This window comes from Microtus oregoni, unplaced genomic scaffold, assembly GCF_018167655.1.
Source record: "Microtus oregoni isolate MIOR12 unplaced genomic scaffold, Mior012 000025F_ref0000491, whole genome shotgun sequence".
NCBI lineage: Eukaryota > Metazoa > Chordata > Mammalia > Rodentia > Cricetidae > Microtus > Microtus oregoni.
Window position 1 is genome coordinate 20,271,567 of NW_024543084.1, and position 19,667 is coordinate 20,291,233.

Genomic DNA, 19,667 nt, shown 5'->3' on the forward strand with positions numbered 1-19,667 from the left:
TCAAAGCAATCCTCCCTCATTCACCACGTAAACCCTTGAGCTACAGACATAAAGCACATCATCTGTCTAAGCAGCCGTGCCGCTCAGCTCCCCTTCACTGCAACAAACACCTGAGAGAAGGAGTCTGGAAACAGGGAGGGCGCCTGCTCTGCAGCTTCTGGGCCTGCAGGGAGGCAGTACACTGCTGGAGGAAGCTGTGCACTCCACGGCAACCAGGAAGCAAAAAGCAGGTCTAGAAAGGGGCTGGAACCCTGTAACACTCTTGGAGAGCTTGATGTCCATGGCCCAACACCTCCCATTGGGTCCCACTTCTTAAGACTTCTACCCTCCTCAAGCTTAGAACTAAGCCTTTACAGGAGCCTCTGGAGCATTCCAGAACCCAGGAGAGCAAGTACCTGCTGGGACATGGCCCATAGTCAAAGGTCAGACCACACAGGTAGACACTGTGGCTCCCAAGCTCCCCTTCAAATGCACCCCACACATGGGACAGGCTCAGAAAATGTAATATGAATGATTCTACAAGCCCAGCCATTTCTTTCTTCATATCTGCTCAAAGGATAAAAATCTATCTTCGTGTTATAAATAGCTAACTGTGAAAGAACAAAAAGACCAAATTAATGTGACGTTTATAAATCCCTAATCAAAGCGATTCCGTACAATCACCATCTTCCTGGAAGGAAGAAACCCTATGACCAAATTAACCAAGTGATAAATATAGCCAGAAAGCTGGTTGTACCAGGAGTAATCACTGGGGAGCTCAACTACTGCCCTTGGGAAAATTTTAGAATTTAGGGCTTCATCAGTAGAGCAGGGAAATATTGAATTTATTTTTTTTAAGTGAACTCAAGTGGCAAGGCTACATAATATAAGAAAAGTATTAATGGCACTTAATACAGATCTATAATGTTCTTAAGCATATCTTTAAATTATTGTCATTATTTTTCATGTGCTGTTTAACTAAAATACAAATTCCTGTGGCATAAAATGCTATCAATTACCCACCTGGGGGAGCTTGGGAGTCTAGTGCCTGCCTGGTGGCACAAGGGCCTGAGCGAGGCCCACAAAGCCGAACAGTAGGTAAGCGGACCGCAGTAAGCCAGAAGAGCACAGTGAGAAATAGAGCTGGGCGGGGGCATGGCCACCTGACCTCAGGCAGTGACTCAAGTCTCTGAAGCTGAGTTTCCTCCTTTGAGAAGGAGCATTTGCTAAGGTCTTTCAGATTGCAACAAGACAAACACACGTGCAGCTAACAGCAATCTGGAATAACCATGTGTAGTAACTGCATTCTGGAAAAGGGAGGGAAAATGGCAAAGACTGGGATGTTAGTTTCGGCAGGGGTTCTCTGCTCAATGAGATTTAACTTTAGCAGCTACCCCCTAAGCTTTACGTGAGACTTGCTTTTCCAAGTGCACACATGGTCCTGGGGTAGAGTGCTTGTCCAGCGTTGGTGAATGCAAGGTCCTGGGTTCCACACCTTACAGCACAACACACACACACACATGCACGCACTGAGCAAAGTCAGGAACCACTGCCAGCCGGTTCTTTCCTGAACACAGCCCTTGCAGCCCTCCAAATTCACCCTCAGCTTATTGTTTTCATTCTGGACACTTTCAGCAAAAAATTTTTTTTTCCAAAGTCAATGTGAAGTTCTTTAAGGAAAGTGGTCCACAGTGTGATGATCATGAACGAGTCCTGCTGTGGGGACTGAACCTCTAGGATGCTTCTGGAAACAGCTGCTTAGAACGCCATTCTTGCAGTCCACTTAGCCCCCTGAGTCATAGCAGCCCCAAATACACACAAGTTACAAATGCTTTCCACCCACCCAGCCTTCCACATGTCTTTCCACTATGAGAAAAAAAAATCAAAACAAATAAATCCAAACCAACCCTGCATACATGGCCTTGTGCAGAGGAATGGGGGCACAGACGAGTCCAGTGCAGCTGTGACCCCGGAAGGCACAACTGAGGTGTCTAATCCATAAACCCAGCTCACTCACTTCATTCACCAGAAAAATCACCAAATCAACACTTGCTGAATCAGGACAAGGGGATAAGCAAATGAAGGCAACATTGTGCCAAGGGAGGGTGAACAAGTTGTGTGCACTTTATGTGTTGCTGAGACAGGTGTGACCTAAGGAACTGCAGAAGAATTTATCGTGGCTCACAGTTCAAGGACACAGTCACCATGGTGAAGGGGTCATGGTGTCATCAGAGTACAAGGACACAGTCCATCACGGTGAAGGGGTCATGGTGTCATCAGAGTTCAAGGACACAGTCCATCATGGTGAAGGGGTCATGGTGTCATCACAGCTCAAGGACACAGTCCATCATGGTGAAGGGGTCATGGTGTCAGAGACATGAGGTTTGCATATGGTGTCATAATTAGGAAGCAGAGAGAGATGAACATCCACATTCAACTAGACTTCTCCTTTTTATCCAGTTCAGGACTACAGTCCATGGAATGGTGCCATCTTCAGTTAGGGTGGGTTTTCCCATCTTCATGAACATAATCTAGATGATTCTTCCTGGGTATGCTCAGCAGCTTGTCTCCTAGGTGACTGAATCCACTGTCTTTTATGTTGATCATGACTTCTGTGAAGTCACTGTTACCTCAGTTTATAAAAGGAACCTCCAGGAATTGCCATGCTCCAGGAGGCCAGCTCTCATGTGTCCCAAATCCAGGCCTACTGATGTTTGGTAGCCTGTCCTTTCCACCTGGTCATGCTGAATGCTTCCTTTCCTTTACAAGCAACCCTTCTAAACTGATTGTTAGGCCCCACTGTGGAGAGAGCATTTCCACCGCGGGAACTGAGCAAACACAGCGCGTGTGGGGTGTGTGTTTGTTGTCTGGAAAGCCAGTTTATTAGCACTGTTTTTCTTTCCAGCACAAGAGAAAGCAAATGGAAGCGGGTGTATAACACACTTAGAAAGATTCTGCGGGGCTGGTGATGGGACTTCGCCAGCAAGGAATACTGCTGCCAAGCCTGATGACTTGAGTTCAATCCCCAGAATCTACATGAGGAAGAGAGAACTGACTCCCACAAATTGTCTTCTGACCACTACACACGTACTACGGCAATGCTCCCACCACCCGCTAATAAATAAACATTAAAAATATTTTGTTAAAAGAAAGATTTCAATTCCAAATAGCTAAAACTGAAAGTTTTGTTTGTTTGTTTGTTTGTTTTTAATTCAGAAAGAGAAGCCTGGGGAGTATGGAAAATATAATTCTGTGGTTTTCATGAGGCTGCCATGTGGGCAAAGATGCATTTTGTGTGCTGTTGTTGGCTGGGACATTTGACTCAGTTACTTCATGACAATAAAAAAGGGAAATCATGGTGAACGGTTCCTGGAGCTAGAAATGGTTTCCAGGAAGGAGTGCGGCAGCCCGTCCCGCCTTAGTGCCTGTGTGTGCTGAGGCCAATACTGGCTGAGGAGGAAGCCTCCCTGTAGAGGGTGACAGCTGCCACCAGCAGAAGTTGCTCAGGCTGTGGCATATCTCTTCTGTCCCCAGCATGGCTCTGCCATTAGCAGAGCTCCATGACTGGGAAGCCCAGTCAGAGTGGTGTCAGCGGAGGACTGAAGGGCTTGAGAATGGAAAGGAACAAGGAACGTGTGTTCAGTGAGCACCTACTTTCCCACTGAGCACAGACCTCGATGTCCTTCGACATGGGCCACACAACAGCCCTTCCCTCTACCACTATCATATAAGATCTTAGAGGCAGTAACTCACTTAGCCCTCTCAGTGACCCTAGGAATGGGTTTCCCCCATTTTAGAGGAGAAAAGGCAGATCCTCCATCAACACAGGAAAGAACCAGAGCAAGGACTCTGGGACAGTGAAAACAACAGCCAAGAAAGGAATGTCATCAACTCAAACCCTGATCTCCATTTATTCAATATTTATCAAAAGATAACATGGCCTCAATATTACAGAGAGGGTAAAACAGAAACTTCATGTAAGTTTTTATGATGAGCAAATGGTAGAAATCAGACAGAGTGGCTACTGTTGGTTGATTAATATCTTCTATGTCCAAGGACTCTAAAAACCACTAGATGCTGATGTCTGTGTGCTTCACGCTGTGCCCTTCCACAAGCCAGATCTGGACTGACCCGCACTTGTAACTTCTGTCCTCACAGGCAGTAGATGTGGTGGGTATTGTTCTAGTTTATAGATACAAAGGCTGAGGCATGGAAGGGCCACCTGGCCAAGGTCACAGAGCTGGAGTTGACAGAGCAGGCTGGATTTTGGGATCTGGGGGCCCACAATCAATTCCCCTATTCTACTTGTCAAATGTGTGGCCTCTCATGATGCTAAGGAGTGGGCCCCATCAGTGCTGAATGGACAACCCTTTCGGGGTCAACCCAGGCATACATTTTCTGAGCACCCCACTGATGTGGGAGTCCTCTCTGTGTGCTGTGATTACCATTAATGAATAAAGAAACTGCTTTGAACCTATAGCAGACAGAACTTAGCAAGGCAGAGAAAACTAAACTGAATGCTGTGAAGAAGAAAGTGGAGTCAAAGAGAAGCCATGTAGCCCCACACTTGACGGAACTTTACCCGGTAAGACACAGCCACGTGACAATACACAGATTAATAGAGATGGGTTTAATAAGTAATATGTAAAATTAGTTTAATATGTAAGAGTTAGCCAATAAGAAGCTAGAGCTAATGGGCCAAGCAGTGATTTAAATAATATAGTTTCTGTGTGATTATTTCAGGTCTGAGCTGCCAGGCGGCTGGGAAACAAACAAGCAACGTGAGTCTGGGTGGCTAGGAAATGAACTCACAGCCTCCTTACAATACCCCACACTTTCTGTGAAGTAAGTACAGACATGACCCTACCACATGAACAAGCTGAGGACCTGACTCCACTGGGCACAAATGGTCCAAACAGGAATGCATCACCCAGCATTGCTCCCAAGAGCATCTGCCCTAGAACTGTGGCATCTTAGCAGTGAGGATGACCTAGAGGTCAGCAGGGCCATCTCCAGTCTAATGCTGGCATCCTCGTCTCCAAATGGATTACATAACAGTAAACCAAGGCTAACGATCCTGCTTCTTATCTCAGTGACGATCACATTAGCCAGCAGCAGGGAGCCCTGAATCTTTCCCTCATTCGTTCTCTCACTACATTCTAAGTTGGGAACTACCTGTACTAAGCTTGGGATAAGACCCACGTTTAAACTTCAGGGTCAGTTTTGTAGGAAAATCAATGATTTGTTAATTAATTCCCTCAATAAGTATTTACTCTCGTGTGCTACATTAAGCTAAAAGCTCTCTGGATGGCTAAGACATGTTTATTAGTAACTATGGTGAAGTCACAATGAATATGATAATGAACACTTTGCATGATATCCCATAGTTTATGAACCCCTTTCACACGTGTGTTGGGTCCTGTGAGAAATGGAGGTTGGGGGGTAGGAGAGAAGACCAGAGGGTAAAGTGCTTGCTACACAGCAGGAGGCCCTGGGTGTGTGGGTCCCGGTGCTTTGCTTTGCTTTTTTGATGGTTTGTTGTTTTTGGCTTGTTTTTGTTTTTAGGATTCAGTGAAATTCCAATGTGTTTGTAACTTCAAGAATTGCCACTTTAGTTTGGATCCAGAAGGGCCTGTGTGTTAAAGGACTAGTCTCCAGTTGGGTATAGCAATACACCCCTGTAATCCTAGCATTCAAGAGGCAGAGACAGGAGGACCAAGAGTTCCAGGACAGTCTTGGATATATATAATGGCACCCTATCTCAAAAAGATAAATTTTAAAGGGCGTGGCCTTCCATTTGGTGCTATTGGAAGGAAGAGGAACCTTTAAGAGCTGGGGCCGAGTGGGGGACATCAGGTCACTGGGAATGCGCACTTTTAGAAAAAGATGTATTTTTAATTATGTGTGGGCCTGTGCATCTGTGTGTAGGTTTGTGCTTCTGGAGTGCATATGACCACAGAGGCCAGAAGACGGTGTGGGATCCTTTAGAACTGGAGTTACAGGTGGTTGTGAAGAGCTTCATTCCAGCCTCCAGGGATGCGTGCTTGAAGGGGACATTAGAATCCTGCCCTGTGGGGCTGGAGAGATGGCTCAGTGGTTAAGAGCACTGACTGATCTTCCAGAGGACCCGGGTTCAATTCCCAGCACTCACATGGTGGCTCACAACTGTCTGAAGATCTAGTTCTAGGGGATCTGACACCTTCACACCAATGCACATAAAATAAAGTTAAAAAAAAAAAAAAGAAACCTGCCCTGTAAGAAAAGCAGCACTCAGGAAGCAGAAGCAGGTGGATCTCTGTGAGTTCAAGGCCAGCCTGGTCTACAAGAGCTAGCTCTAGAACAGGCTTCAAAGCTACAGAGAAACCCTGTCTCGCAAAAGCAACCAACCAAAGAGCAGCTCCATCCGCGTGCTCCCCCCACAATGTGCCACCTAACCACATGTCCAAAAGCACGAGAGCCAACCCACTTTGGACCAGAACCCCCAAAACTACGTGCCAAAATAAGGTGATTTTTCTCATAGATTCTTCTAGTAATGAAAACTGACTAGCACATCTGGAGAATGGAGACAAAATCCTTCCTAAGAGCACAAGGTGACGGGGATTGGACAGATGCCCTGTGCTCCAGTCAGTCCCACGTCTCATGGAGCAAGGGAAGAGACACATTATTTCTAAAGCACAGGGAGGGCTGGGGCAACACATTAGCAGTGATGTTTCAAGAAGAGAAGCTGTTGATTGATACTGAATGACTAGAGCAGTAATGACACAGGACCTTCATGGGCCTCTGTTGGGCATGGAGAAGTGTTGCCTCAGGTCCCAGTGAGGGTGACATGGGATCTAGCACTAGCCATGCCTGGTTTAAACCCTGACTCTGCTCAAGTCCTGGGACAAACACAGAAACAGTCAAATGACGCCAATGATACTTGGTAGGGTTATGGTCTAAACTAAACCAGAAGATGCCTGTCTAAAGTAACTCTCAGTAAATCTGGTGCAATGATGACAGGGAGGGCAGAGGAGCCAGAGAGAAACCACAGATGTCCACTCCTTTCCACTCCTGAGTGCTCTTCAAGGGCTGCCTCTGGCTCCCACACTGTCCCCTGAAGCCGGGTGGCGGACGCGCATGCCAGGCCTGTGTTAGATTCCACTGATGATTTCTCAGCATAAATTAACTGGAGCAAACACTTTGAAATGCCTACTACAGAACTGTGTGCCAGCTTCGGGAGAGCCTACAAAAATAGCAGGAATCAGAGAATGGCTATTCGATGCACAGAAGTTTCTCATTAATTTCGCCTTCCCTCTGGCTCGTGATCCTGATTTGTAGAAGTTAGCAAGGAGAAGGGTAGGAGCAAGCACCAGTTGCTCTGGCTATTGAAATAAGTAATACTAACAAACAAGAAAAAGAATTCAAGATTAGCTAAAACCACCATAGAACAAAACTATCTCTTTATACTTATACAGAAGCAATTCATGTAAACCTGCACCATTTCCTGAGGACACCTGTGTGTGCTAGCTCACCTGACTGACCACAGCCTGGCAATCCATATATTAGCTCATGTGATGTTTGCAGGTGAGGTGCAGGTGAGGTGCAGAGGGGTTCACCTGGGATCACGTAGCTGAACATGAAAGACTAGAGCTGGACCCAGCCATTAGGATCTCAGCAGAATCTACTGGTTTTGAAGGACGCTATTCCCAGGAAATAAGCACAATAGCATACCATTGGGCCTCTCGTGGAGGAGACAGAATGACTTTGGTGATGACTGTGTGATGAGGGGGCCAGGATGCCCGCGTCCTCCTTATTCCTATTGCTCGCAGGTCCTGACTTTGGTACCCCATAGTCCCGCATATGGGTTGAAAGGAAAGCCTCGCTCTGCATTGAGCATTGGGAGGCTCATCTGCCTGAATATAGAGGTCTCATTCTCTGGGGTCACCTCTTCCATAATGAAGGTGAGATACAGGCTCATCTCTTCATCTTCTGATTTTGTTCTCAAGTAATTCTGAAGCTAGGTGGGAGGGGAATCCGTCTGGGCTCCCTTCATTCTACAGGTAAAGCCCAGAGGGACAAGAGGCTCACCTGTGGCCAGGCGTGTGATAAATACTACACTGGATGAGGATACTCTCCTTAACTCAGATGACTCCTTATACTTTAATGAGAAAAGGGGGTAGGGTAATATACAAAAATGTCTTAAGTGTGAAACAAACTATAAAAGAAAGCACGAGGCCTCCCTCTAGCTGCCATCTTGCGTTCCCGCGTGTCTGCACCTTATCTCAGCTGGTCCGCCCAAGACCCCCTGAGCGCAAACCCTAGTCCCCCACGCGGCTCCATTTCCACTCCGACAAGATGAAAGAAACATTCATGAACCAGGAAAAACTGGCCAAGCTGCAGGCACAAGTGCGCATTGGTGGGAAAGGAACTGCTCGCAGAAAGAAGACGATGGTTCACAGAACAGCCACAGCAGATGATAAAAAACTGCAGTTCTCCTTAAAGAAGTTAGGGGTGAACAATATCTCTGGTATTGAAGAGGTGAACATGTTTACAAACCAAGGAACAGTGATCCATTTTAACAACCCTAAAGTTCAGGCGTCTCTGGCAGCAAACACCTTCGCCGTTACAGGCCACGCCGAGACAAAGCAACTGACAGAAATGCTTCCCAGCATTCTAAACCAGCTTGGGGCAGACAGTCTGACTAGTTTAAGGAGACTGGCTGAAGCTCTGCCCAGACAATCTGTGGATGGAAAAGCACCCCTTGCTACTGGAGAGGATGATGATGATGAAGTCCCAGACCTGGTGGAGAATTTTGATGAGGCTTCTAAGAACGAGGCAAACTGAACGGAGGGGACATCTGAAGAAGTGACTCTTGCAGAAGTTACAGGAGCTGCTATTTTATATCATGGCTGCTCTTTAAAGGTCTTTTGTTTATGGATCTGATCAAATCTAGATCGCTAATATTTTTAAGCCCAAGCCCCTTGGACACTGCAGCTCTTTTCAGTTTTTGCTTAAACACAATTCATTCTTTGCAGCAAATTAAGCTGAAGAAGCCTGGGAATAAAGTTTGGAAAAAGGTTAATAAAATTCTTTGCTTAGTAAAAAAAAAAAAAAGAAAGAAAGCACGAATCCAAATGCACACTGTAATGGTGGGTACCAAACCTCTCCCAATTTAGAGGTCTGAACCAAAGGAACAATACAAGGTAACCAGAACACCAATAGGTACCTAGAACAGACATTTAACCAGGTATTTCCCAACTATCAAGCAGGAGCTTGAACCAGTTTACGGAGACTGGTAAATACCCTACAGACCTCATGTGGGATACGACCGCACTCACAGGCTAAGTCCACTTACTAGAGATCTGCCTGTTGCAGGGGTCCGACCCTTAGGCTGCTATAGGGGGAACAGCAGAGCTAATGGGCTTTTGGACAGGAACGGTTCTCAGCAGCCGCTCTCGGGTCATCTCTATGACTGTGATGAAATAGTCGATAAAAATAGCCACTTAGGGGAGAGAGGGGTTACTCAGCCTTCAAGTTCAGGTTCCAGGCATCACTGAGAGGAGGTCGAGGCAGGAGGTTGGGCACCTGGTCCAGTACTCACAGCCGAGGGCAGAGAGAGACAGAACCAACGGCAGTGCTTCCTCGGTGTACAGGCTCACTGGTTATCATCACTCTATACAGCGCAGAGCACAGCCCATGAAATGGTATCACCTTCACTCGGGCTAGGTCTTTAACCTCAGTCAACAACCCAGATAGTGCCCCACAGACAAGTCTGCTCTAGGAAATCCCTCAGCTGACACTCCCCTGCTCAGGTGATGTCATCTAACCAGCAGACGCAAGTGGGAGAGATGACTTTGCAGTTAAGAGCTCTGGCTGCTCTTCCGAGGGCCCAGGCTTGACTCTGAGCACCTACATGGCAGCCCGCAGACATTTGTTACCCCGTTCCAGGGGATCTGAAGCTCCCTTCTGGCCTCCATGGGCACAGGCATACACACAAGTAAAACATCCATACACATAAAAACAAAACAAAACAAAACAGAAAACCAGCACAGCAGTGGAACTGAGACCCTTGGGCAGATGTGGAAAGCTGGACACACCACCTTGCAGCCACAGGCCCAATATGGTTCCTTCTCCACAGCAGGCATAAAAGGGGCAAGTCAGTGGTAGAGCTGCGGCTACTACTCAAGGTCTCCTTGCTGGTCTAAAACTCACTACAGAGCCCACGGCTTGAACTCATCACAATCCTCCTGCCTCTGCCTTCCAAAGGCTGAGATTGCATTTGTGAGCCACCATGCCTGGCATGTTACCCATAGAGACACTACTGTCTTGACCAACACCACCTATGGGACAACTTAGCAGGCTTCCAACATCAGTGGAAAGGTATCTCACAAGGCAGCTGGTACAACCTCTGGTCAGAGCATAGAAGACACAGAGGTCACATCTAAAATAGTAGAGAGGAGGACCATTCTGCTCCCCAATTGCTTGCACTAGCTCATCAGTTTCAAAGATGCCGGCCATGAAGTTGGACACAGGATCCATGCGAAGTCTCATAATGGCAGCCTTATGAAGCATCTAGACTACAACACCAAGAAAATGGCCTTCTGCATTCACAACTATTTTAAGAAGCGAAAATCCTGTTTCTCTTCTTCAAACTAATTAAGGTTTATAAGCAGGACCGAAGTGCTTCTTTTGACTCTCACGGGGAAGCAAGCGGTGGACGGTGAGAGGCTGTCAGCCACACTTCACACAGCACAGCCCTGAGACGAAAACCACAGCTCCCAGTCGGCTGGTCTAGAATGTCCACAACCTCATACCAGTGGGTTAAAAGCAACCAGGAAAATTTGCATAGTCCAAGGGTTTCTAAAAGACAAAATCTTCCTTTTTGTTTTTATCTCTCTCTTCCAAATAATAAATCATGCACACTTATAAAATGGCTGCATTTTTTTTTTTTTTTGCAACATGGCAGACAGTACAGATGAGATTGGCCCAAGATCAAGTTCAGAGCGTACTGTGGCAAGGCTGGCAGCCCAGGACTTTGCCTCCTAGCTGGGTCTCAACTGCCTTCCAGGGACACTGCTTTTATTTAGCGTTCCACCCATGCGGCATGACAAAAACTTCATGGACATGAGAGGAATCCTTTTCAGTGTGAGGCACAGACGGGATCAGGGATCCCTGTAGCTAAACCGGCTACACGGGCAATGCTGGCTTTCTTCAGTCTTCCTGAGCTCCATTACACTGCCCGTTTGTTTACAGAAATCCCTGTCTTCAAAAAAACAAAACACATGATGTACAGGGTCAAAAGCTGCATGCAGTGGCCCTCTGCACCTGTGGGGTCTCTGCCCGAGGGTTCAATCAGGGATGGGAAATAGTCAGGAAAGAAACTGCATTTATTGACCGTGTATAGCCTATTTCAAATGGACATTTCCTAACAATACAGTAGCAGTGGCTTAGACAGCATTGACATTGTATTAGGAATCCACAGAGAATCTAAAGTACATGGGGTGGGGAGGGGTTACATGAAGACACTGCTATTCTGTATAAGGGACTTGAGCACAGATTTGGGTACTGTGGGAGATGCTGGGAAGGACAACTGTATTTCAGTGTGTGTCCACTTGTGAGAACTGTAATAATGATTGTGACATTAGCCTTGTGTGCTCAGCACTGTGACAGTGGATGCTCAGAACAATAGGGCCAATTATCGAACAATTTCCACTCACAATGCTTCCCACACCCAGGCAGTACGTGTGTGGTGGCTTAGGCTCGGTGATTTCATTTTACCCACAATATTTCTGCTACACAGCTTTTACCAGTACACATATTTCACTCATGGAGAAACTGAGATGCAGGGAAGTCAGCTGCCCCAGATTTCACAGAGAGCAAGGGGAAAGCTGTCCTCAAATGCAGGCACAGAAGATTCCGAATCCTGCATCCTGCACCACAGAAGACGATATCCCTGTCTGTAAAAGTATTCCTTCAAATTCTGCTTTCATCAAGGACGTTTCGAGGCCACAGGCAAGCTAAAGGGGAGAGCAATGGCCCGTTCTCCATAGCCTTGTTGACCTTTTCCATGGCACGGAGCCAAGGGGCTCTGCTACTCTCCCTAAGGGAAAGCAGAGCTCACAAGGCGGGGCCATCAGACAGGGCTGAAACCCAAGTGGTTCAGAGTGCCAGGAAATCTGCGAGCAAGCCAGAATTTGTCTGCTGTTCCGCCTCAAAACATTCGGGAAGCAAAGGAACACCTCTGCATCCAATAATTATGGCTGAAATCCGCAGGTCCGTCAAGAAGGACAATTCCTAGAAGGACTGATGCTCAAGTCAGCAGCCTCGCATGCTGCCATGCCACAGTGCAAAAATAAAACAAATGAGGCAGAGCATTGCTGTTGCCTAGAGAAAAAAATCCCCGCCACGTGTTCTGCTGGAGAGAAAGGCTGAGTCAAAATTAAGACTGCATCTAGGACTTTGCCTGTAAACCAGCTGTGAGAGAGTGAAAAGCGATGGGGCCGGGATCTGCGACTTCTTCCTCGTCAGAACTGCTTTCAGTGGATGCGGTGGCGCCTCGTAGCTTAGGTTTGACAGCCATTCACACTCGATTGTCTTAAGAAACCCACACAGAAAGGAAGAGGAAAGGAAGCGGATGAACCAAAGTGTGAATTTACGGCGTGGCCCTGCGTTGTTTTCTACAGTGCTCTGGTGGCAAGCATTATGAACTCAAACTAGTGTGTCCTTGCTGTTGGAGTTATCGGGAAACTGTGACTCCTGGGTGTCCTTCCCCAGGGGCACTGCCCACCTCTGTGTAAGAATGAGTCATGCTGATCTTCACAGTGCTCGAACCCAGAGGAGGGGCTGAAGGGTTGCTTCCCGGTGTGGGGGACCCATGATGACAATGACACACAGACCTGAAACACAAGCCAACAGCTACGTGTTGCCCGTCAGGACAAGGACAGCATCAGGAAGCAGGATAGAAGCACACAGTGTCAGCAACCCCAGGCAGGCTCCGTGGGATGGGCTTTCACAGTCCCTGCCTCTCCAGTTTGGGAAGACCAGCTCAGTCTGAGCGACCTCAGTGCCACTGCCTGGGTCCCTGCCCAGCTAACAGCTTTATGGTTTTGCATTGGACCCTGCCAATTCAGAAACCTTTGCTGATTTATGCAGATTGTAAAGCAAAGTACCCGTGGATGAGGGCAGTCTGGCTGACGCGGCCTGGCCGTGTCTTTCTTGCCATTGCGGTGGCCTAGCTGGCTATTCTAAAGGGGCTATGGTTTGGTCCTCAACTCTAGATGAAATGGCTGAGGGCTGAACCTGACCACACTCTCTTATCCCTATTCAGGGGAAGGTGTGTGTTCTCAGCATTGCCTCACACTGGTGACAGTCCATCTTCAGGAGGTCCTGTGTTACCGTCCAGGGTCATAGATTCCCAAGGCCTGAGCCAGAAGAAACGAGTTCAGTGTGTCTCTACAGACAGCACAGTTTAGCTCCTGGCCTGTCCTGACAGTCCACCCTATCCAGCAGCCTGTCTTCTCTCCTTGCTTCCTGGCTTGCCATCTTTGCCCTCAGAACGACACCCGGGCCTCACAACGGCACATGACTGAACACATGCGAGTGCTCAATGCCACCACTCACAGATCCCAAAGAAACCTTACCCTCAGACTCTCATCACGATGCCTGCACTGGGCTCCAAACTCAAGAGTTGAAGGAGGGATTGTTGAGACCAAGAGACACATCAACAGAAAACCCGTACCCTCTCGGCTTCCATTTCCGACACCTAGAACCTAGAGTAGCACACTTATAGCGTTAGTGTCTGCCTTCCTAAGCAGGTGGGTCTGGTGCCCTCCCTTTAGACTGCAGAGATGGTCAAAGAGCATCCGAACCAGATGGGGTGGAGACCGCTGTGGCTGGAGCGCTCTCTCTCTCTCTCTCTCTCTCTCTCCCTCTCCCTCTCCCTCTCCCTCTCTCTCTCTCTCTCTCTCTCTCTCTCTCTCTCTCTCTCTCTCTGTGTGTGTGTGTGTGTGTGTGTGTGTGTGTGTGTATGCTCACACACACGCGTACCAGAGTGTCCACCCCTCATCATCAAGTGGTGGAGTCAGGAGTGGGAAGAGACCAGAGAGGGTGGCAGGAGGCTGGGATCTCAACTGTACTCCTTCTAGTGCATCACGGGTACTAGGGTGGGCCTGCAAGCAAACTGGTGAGCACGCAGGGAGCATAAGCCACGCCCCCTAGAAAGAAACCAATAGACACTTGCGGAGATGTGATCTCTTACTTCCTCCTCACAGCCATTATGACTTGGAGCTAAAATGTCCACCCACGGAAGCTTATGAGCTAGAGGCTTATCCCTCTGTGTATTAATGTTGAGAAGCAGGCCCAGTCACCGAGACCACGATGGTTCTGATCTCATCAGTGGGTTCATCTATTGGTGGATCTTGGGAAGCAGAGGGAACTGTGGAAAGAGGAAGGTGCACGGTAGGCATGCCTACAGGGTTATTTAGTGGCCTTCTCTCTGCTGTCGTGAGGTTAAGTGCCTTGGCTCTCACACACTCTAACCATGAGGATCGGAATGATCACAGGTCCTGAAAACAATGGAGCCAGCGACTGTGACTCCTCAGAAGCTGAGAGCTAAGGTTCATCCCTTCTGCCTCTGTCGTTTGCCTCAAACATTGACCTAAAGCTCCAACCAACCAGCAACGCATGCACCATTCCGCCATTGTCCCCACAGTATAGAGTCGGAAGGCAGGCCCATGCTCAGTCCCAGGCTGGAGATCCGAGCCCATGTGTATGCATCCCAGACTGGCTTTCCTTCATCCCACACAGTTATTGTGGATATTGAGCATGGAACTCGGGACACCCTTGAGCCAATTCTTAACACTGCAGACAAAGGAAGTTTTTGGTCTTCCCTTTCCTTCACCAAGCTTAACTTTCTCTGCAAACTTCGCCTCACTGCCTTGTTCTGCCATTGGCACCTGCAGAGACATTATTCCATCTCCAGATACAAGCTTTGAAGCTACAGCAGCGGCTGCTCTTGGCTCTCATTCCTCTCAGCTGAACCATCCTTAGTGACTCCCTGTCCCCTCCTAGCAGAGGATTCCAGATTCTCCACTTAATCAGGCCTCTGAGGACCGAGTCTAGTCTCTGTCCCCCCCCATAGCACTTCACAGGGATCCTTTGGTGCAGAAACTCCACCCCAGTCCATTTAGCAGACAGGCGATTGGCTTATTCCTCCTACCGGGAAGGGACAGAGTCCTGAGACCCAGAACTGAGGACGGCCTACAGGATTGGGAGAGGACACGGGATGCCCACCACACACAGTCGGGAGTGCACTCGATAGTGACTGGTCTGGGTGACTGTAAGACAGCAGAGCACCACGCAGCTGTGCGGATGATGACAGTGATGACGGAAATGAGCAAGCTGCAGGGGGGTTGGGGAAGCCACAGAGGCAGGTGTCAGAAGAAACCCTCCACCTGTTGCACTAGAGTTGGGTTCCTCCATCACTCCACCCCTGGCAGACATGGGTGTGAGACAAAATGGAGCTAGGTGTTTCTTTAGTCTACCAAGGCGGCTGTGTGACTGAGACCACCAGTGAGTGACAGCCACACGCATGATACAAAGGCAACTACTTCCCCATCGCTGGAATAAAATACTCGATAAAGTCAATTTAAGGTGGGAAGGGTTTATTGTGGGTCAAAATATGAGGCTGCAGTTGGTCATGGCAGCGGGTTTGTGAGACTTTGTGCCCTCAGTCAGGAAGCAGAGAGATGGGTGCTGATGCTGTTTTCCTTTTCCATTCATCCCAGGATCCAAGCCTGCATTCAGGATGGGTTTTCCCACCTCAGTTAACCTAGTCTAGACATCCCAGAGGCTTGCCTCCTAGGTGGCCTGGATCTTTGTCAAATCAACAATCAATATTAACCATCATAGGCACCTCAAAGACAGGACGACTCTGTGTCTAGGGACTGAGCCAGCAAGCAGGACAGGCCTATGGACATTGTGGCATTGTAAGTAGGGCAGAAACGAGAGTTCGGAGTAAAACGGGGGATGGGTTGGGAGGACGTAGGGTTTTTTTTTTTCCTAGTTTACATTTTCATGAGTCATGGCTATGAATACCACAGTCCCCATTTTCTGGTTGCCAAGAAGCTTCATTAGTATTGCACTGGGACTCCTGAGAGGCAGAGGCTTACACCACCTCCATCCTGCCCAGCTCCTCCCCTTGTTGGTGTTCCTGCCACACTCTGTACCTCACCAGGGTTCACGCGCACCCCACCCACCCTCTGGCGTAGGTTTCCATCCTGACGTGCTTCCCCCTCTTGCATTCATTGACAGTGTAGCCGCTTCCAGGCTGCAGAGGCACAGCCCAGTCTGGGGGAAGAAGGGATCCCTTCCATGTTAAGGGTGTCATCCACCAGCCAGGAAGAGCTGGTTCTGCAGCTGGGGGTGGGGATGCAGAAGGAGTGCTTTTCTCACCAGCAGCCCTGACTTGCAAGGGTGCAGGGGTGGAGGAGCCTGGAGTGCAGATCCTACCCTCTCCCACGCCCCACAATTAGCCTCTGCCTAGAGAGTTGCCGAACGTGAAGGAAAAAATGGAAATTGTGCAAAAAGACGAGGAAGGAGAGCAGCTGAGAATATTCCCGACCTGGTGTGGTACCCAGGGCTCAGGGTGATTGCTGAAGCCGACTTTCATCCTCATCTTTCATTTCTTTTAATCTAGCAGGTAATTAGAGGGAAATCAAATCCCTCCCCACAGCCAAAGATTAACCTGTCACTACTGCATCTCTCTTCCTACTGACTTTCCTACCTCTTCTCGCACCCTTCCCCCTTACACACACACACACACACACACACACACACACACACACACACATGTTTTACTTATTTAAAACTGTTCAGATTGGACATTTTCCATGAGAAGGACTCTTGTAGGAATAAGCCAGACTCTCCCTCCCTCCAAAGCAAGAGCTTTTCATTACTTTGCAGATTAAAAAGAAAAAAAACCCACCCAACTGAAAACTCCCTTTTATGGATGAAGAAAGCACAGCACAGAGCGCGAGGAGACAGGACCATTTATGGCTATAAACGGCAGCATCAGGATTTCCCCAGCATCTGACGGCAGAGCCCTGTGCCCCCAATCTGTGCACAAAAGCTATTAGAGGGTCTCTCTCCGAACTCAGTGGCTCTCTCTTCCTGCAGATGACAGGCGATTATATGGATAGAGAGAGACAAACCCCTGTCCAGCTACTGATGAAAAGCCTGCCTACCATGAACCTCGTTTCTCTCTGCACATCAGCTTTGGGGACAGTACTGAAGATGAAGTGGCTGGCGGCTCTTTCCGCTCAATCACCTGTTTGTTGCTTAGCCCACATAAATTGAGGGACAAGTCCCTCTGTAGCTCACACTGTGGCGGTGGCTCTACACTTTATTCACCGAGACAGGGTCTCTTTCCCTGAACCCAAAGCAGCCAGTTGTCCCCCAGAGATCCCTCTTCCCAAATGCTGGGACCCCAGGTGGGCTCTACCTTACCCACCTGGCTTTTTGTGGGGGCCCTGGAGTCTGAGCCCTGGGTCCTCCCGTTTGCATGGCAAGCCCTTTAGCCGCTCAGCCCACAACCCCTGATTTAGGCTCTCTAGGGCAGTGCTGGACGAAGTCTGATAACCCGGCCATCTTGAAATGATTCTGGGGGAGCTCACACACAGGTCAGAGCTGCCGCATAGCCACGATGGTGACCGACTGGCCCCATCGGCCCCATGCAGAACTGCAGGGCACCTGCATTATCCGCGGTGGAGAGAGTCAGTCGTCCCTCTGAAATGACGCTCTTTAGGAAATGTGTGTTTCCCATCAGCCTCAGAAACGGCCCCTCTCAGCTCACTGTACACGGAAGAGGTCTCTCCTGGGTGGTGCAGCACATTACACGTAGGAATGCATGCGCATTAGCCTCCTCCTGTCTGTTTTCCAGCGGGGATCATGCACATGTGTCTAGTTTACTGACAACCCACCCATGCCTGCGACCGTTGGGGTCCAGACAGCCGCCGCAGCTGCAAACCACGACGCCCCAACCTTCAGCAGGTTGTGTGGAGCCTCCAACAAGAACAGCACACTTTGGCCTTGGGTAATAAAATTTGTGGCCATTTTTCCAGGAAACACACACACACACACACACACACACACACACACACACGTACAAGGTCCTGTGTCACTTCTGGGCTCTTGCAAGACCTCACACACTCCACACTGAAAATAAGCTGGGGTTTCTTTAGTTTGTCATTCCAGGTTGCCTACCTCTGGTCTCGGGGCTTCCACAGCACTTTCTTCCCTCTCGCCAATGTACTCTGTGCACGTGGCTTTCTAGCTACTCAAACTCCTAGGGTCCCCTGCAGACCTCCTAACGTGGCTTCCTCCACCAGGTGCGTCCTGCTCACCCTTCACACCTCAACCACAGTGCTGCCTTCCCATGGGCTTTAACAATTCATCCTGCCGGAAATGATCCCTTGACTCGGCCTCCTCCATCTCACAGATCGTGAAGTGTGGGTCTCCCTTACGCTCTGGGCTCTGAGCTCATTGGCTCACACGGTAAATTCTCAACAAACACTTAAGATAAAGGTATTCTTGGTTCTCTAATCAACCCCGAATGCAAATGAGATGCAAATGACCCCACTAAGAGCCACCATATTTTGACCCAGGCTTCTTTTATGTACATGAGACCAGGTCGTTGGGATCTGTGTGTGCTGGTCCTTGGGGTTTTGGCATCAGCTGACATTCAAAATTTCAATCAAAGATCAGCTGTGTACACACAGATGGCCCCATCAGTAGGACAGTGAGATTATTTCCCTGGAAGAGGCTGTACCCAGAAGCATGGTCGCCAGCCAGAAGGGTGGCATGCTTAGAACACGTAGTTCTGGAGAGGTAGCTGAGCAGTTAAGAGCACTGGCCACTCTTCCAGACAACTGGGGTTCAAGTCCCAGCACCCACATGGTGGTTAACAATCATCTCTAACTGCAGTCCCTGGGGGAATCTGACGCCCTCTTCTGGCCTCCATGGATACTGCATCACAGACAGAAAAAGGAAAAGCACCCCATATACATAAAATAAAAATAATACATCTTTTAAAAAATGAATATATCTTCCCTGTTATTGAGGTGGTTTAAGCAAGGTATACTGCCAATTCAAGGGAAGGAATCTGAGTTGGTGAGCTTCCTCTCCTCTTCCCCAGGACAGGACAAAGCCACGTTTCTTGGCCATACTCTCCCCTCTCTCAGAACGCCTCGCCTTTGTTCTAGGTTCCGTGTAGAATGCACTGCTTTGGAACTTCACCTGCTGGTTCTAACGGCAAAGGATTCAGGACGGATGCTTGTCAGGTAAGTCAAACCTTGAGTGGGCATCTCCGATCGGCACTGACGCTGTCTGGGCAGGTTCTCCTTGTTCTTTACAACAAATAGGGTTATTATGGTGACAAACGGTAAGTAAGTAAAATGGGAGAAGACTGTGAAGTGTTAATGGGGGAAAGGGCCTTCTGGGCTTCCGTAAGTCACGCTCCAAACAGCTGCAGTTGAATCAGAAGCAAAAAGTCTATAACGCGGCTCCTAGGCCCTCGGAGACATCGTGGTCTCCATACAATCCCCCCAGATTTCTCCACGCCTACCTCCCTGCCACACTTTATAAATCCTGGGGACCCCAAGAAGAGTCCAGCTACTGGAAAGATCAGCATGTGGGAAAGAAGAGCGATCAGT

General features: G+C 48.6%; 2 protein-coding genes across 5 annotated transcripts in view; one reads left to right on the forward strand and one right to left on the reverse strand.

Annotated features, from left to right (window-relative positions):
- Ttll11 (tubulin tyrosine ligase like 11) overlaps positions 1–19,667 on the reverse strand; it is a 224,135-nt gene that overhangs the window by 110,023 nt on the left and 94,445 nt on the right. The gene's annotated exons all lie outside the window — the stretch shown is intronic.
- On the forward strand, positions 8,314–9,027 carry LOC121462661 (transcription factor BTF3-like). Of its 2 annotated transcripts, XM_041674426.1 has the most exons (2): positions 8,314–8,698; positions 8,756–9,027. In XM_041674426.1, the coding sequence occupies exons 1-2, from the start codon at positions 8,314–8,316 to the stop codon at positions 8,800–8,802; spliced, it is 432 nt and encodes a 143-aa protein (XP_041530360.1). In that variant the 3' UTR covers positions 8,803–9,027. The 2 variants fall into 2 exon arrangements, with proteins under 2 accessions (XP_041530360.1, XP_041530359.1); XM_041674425.1 differs by having other exon boundaries at positions 8,314–9,027.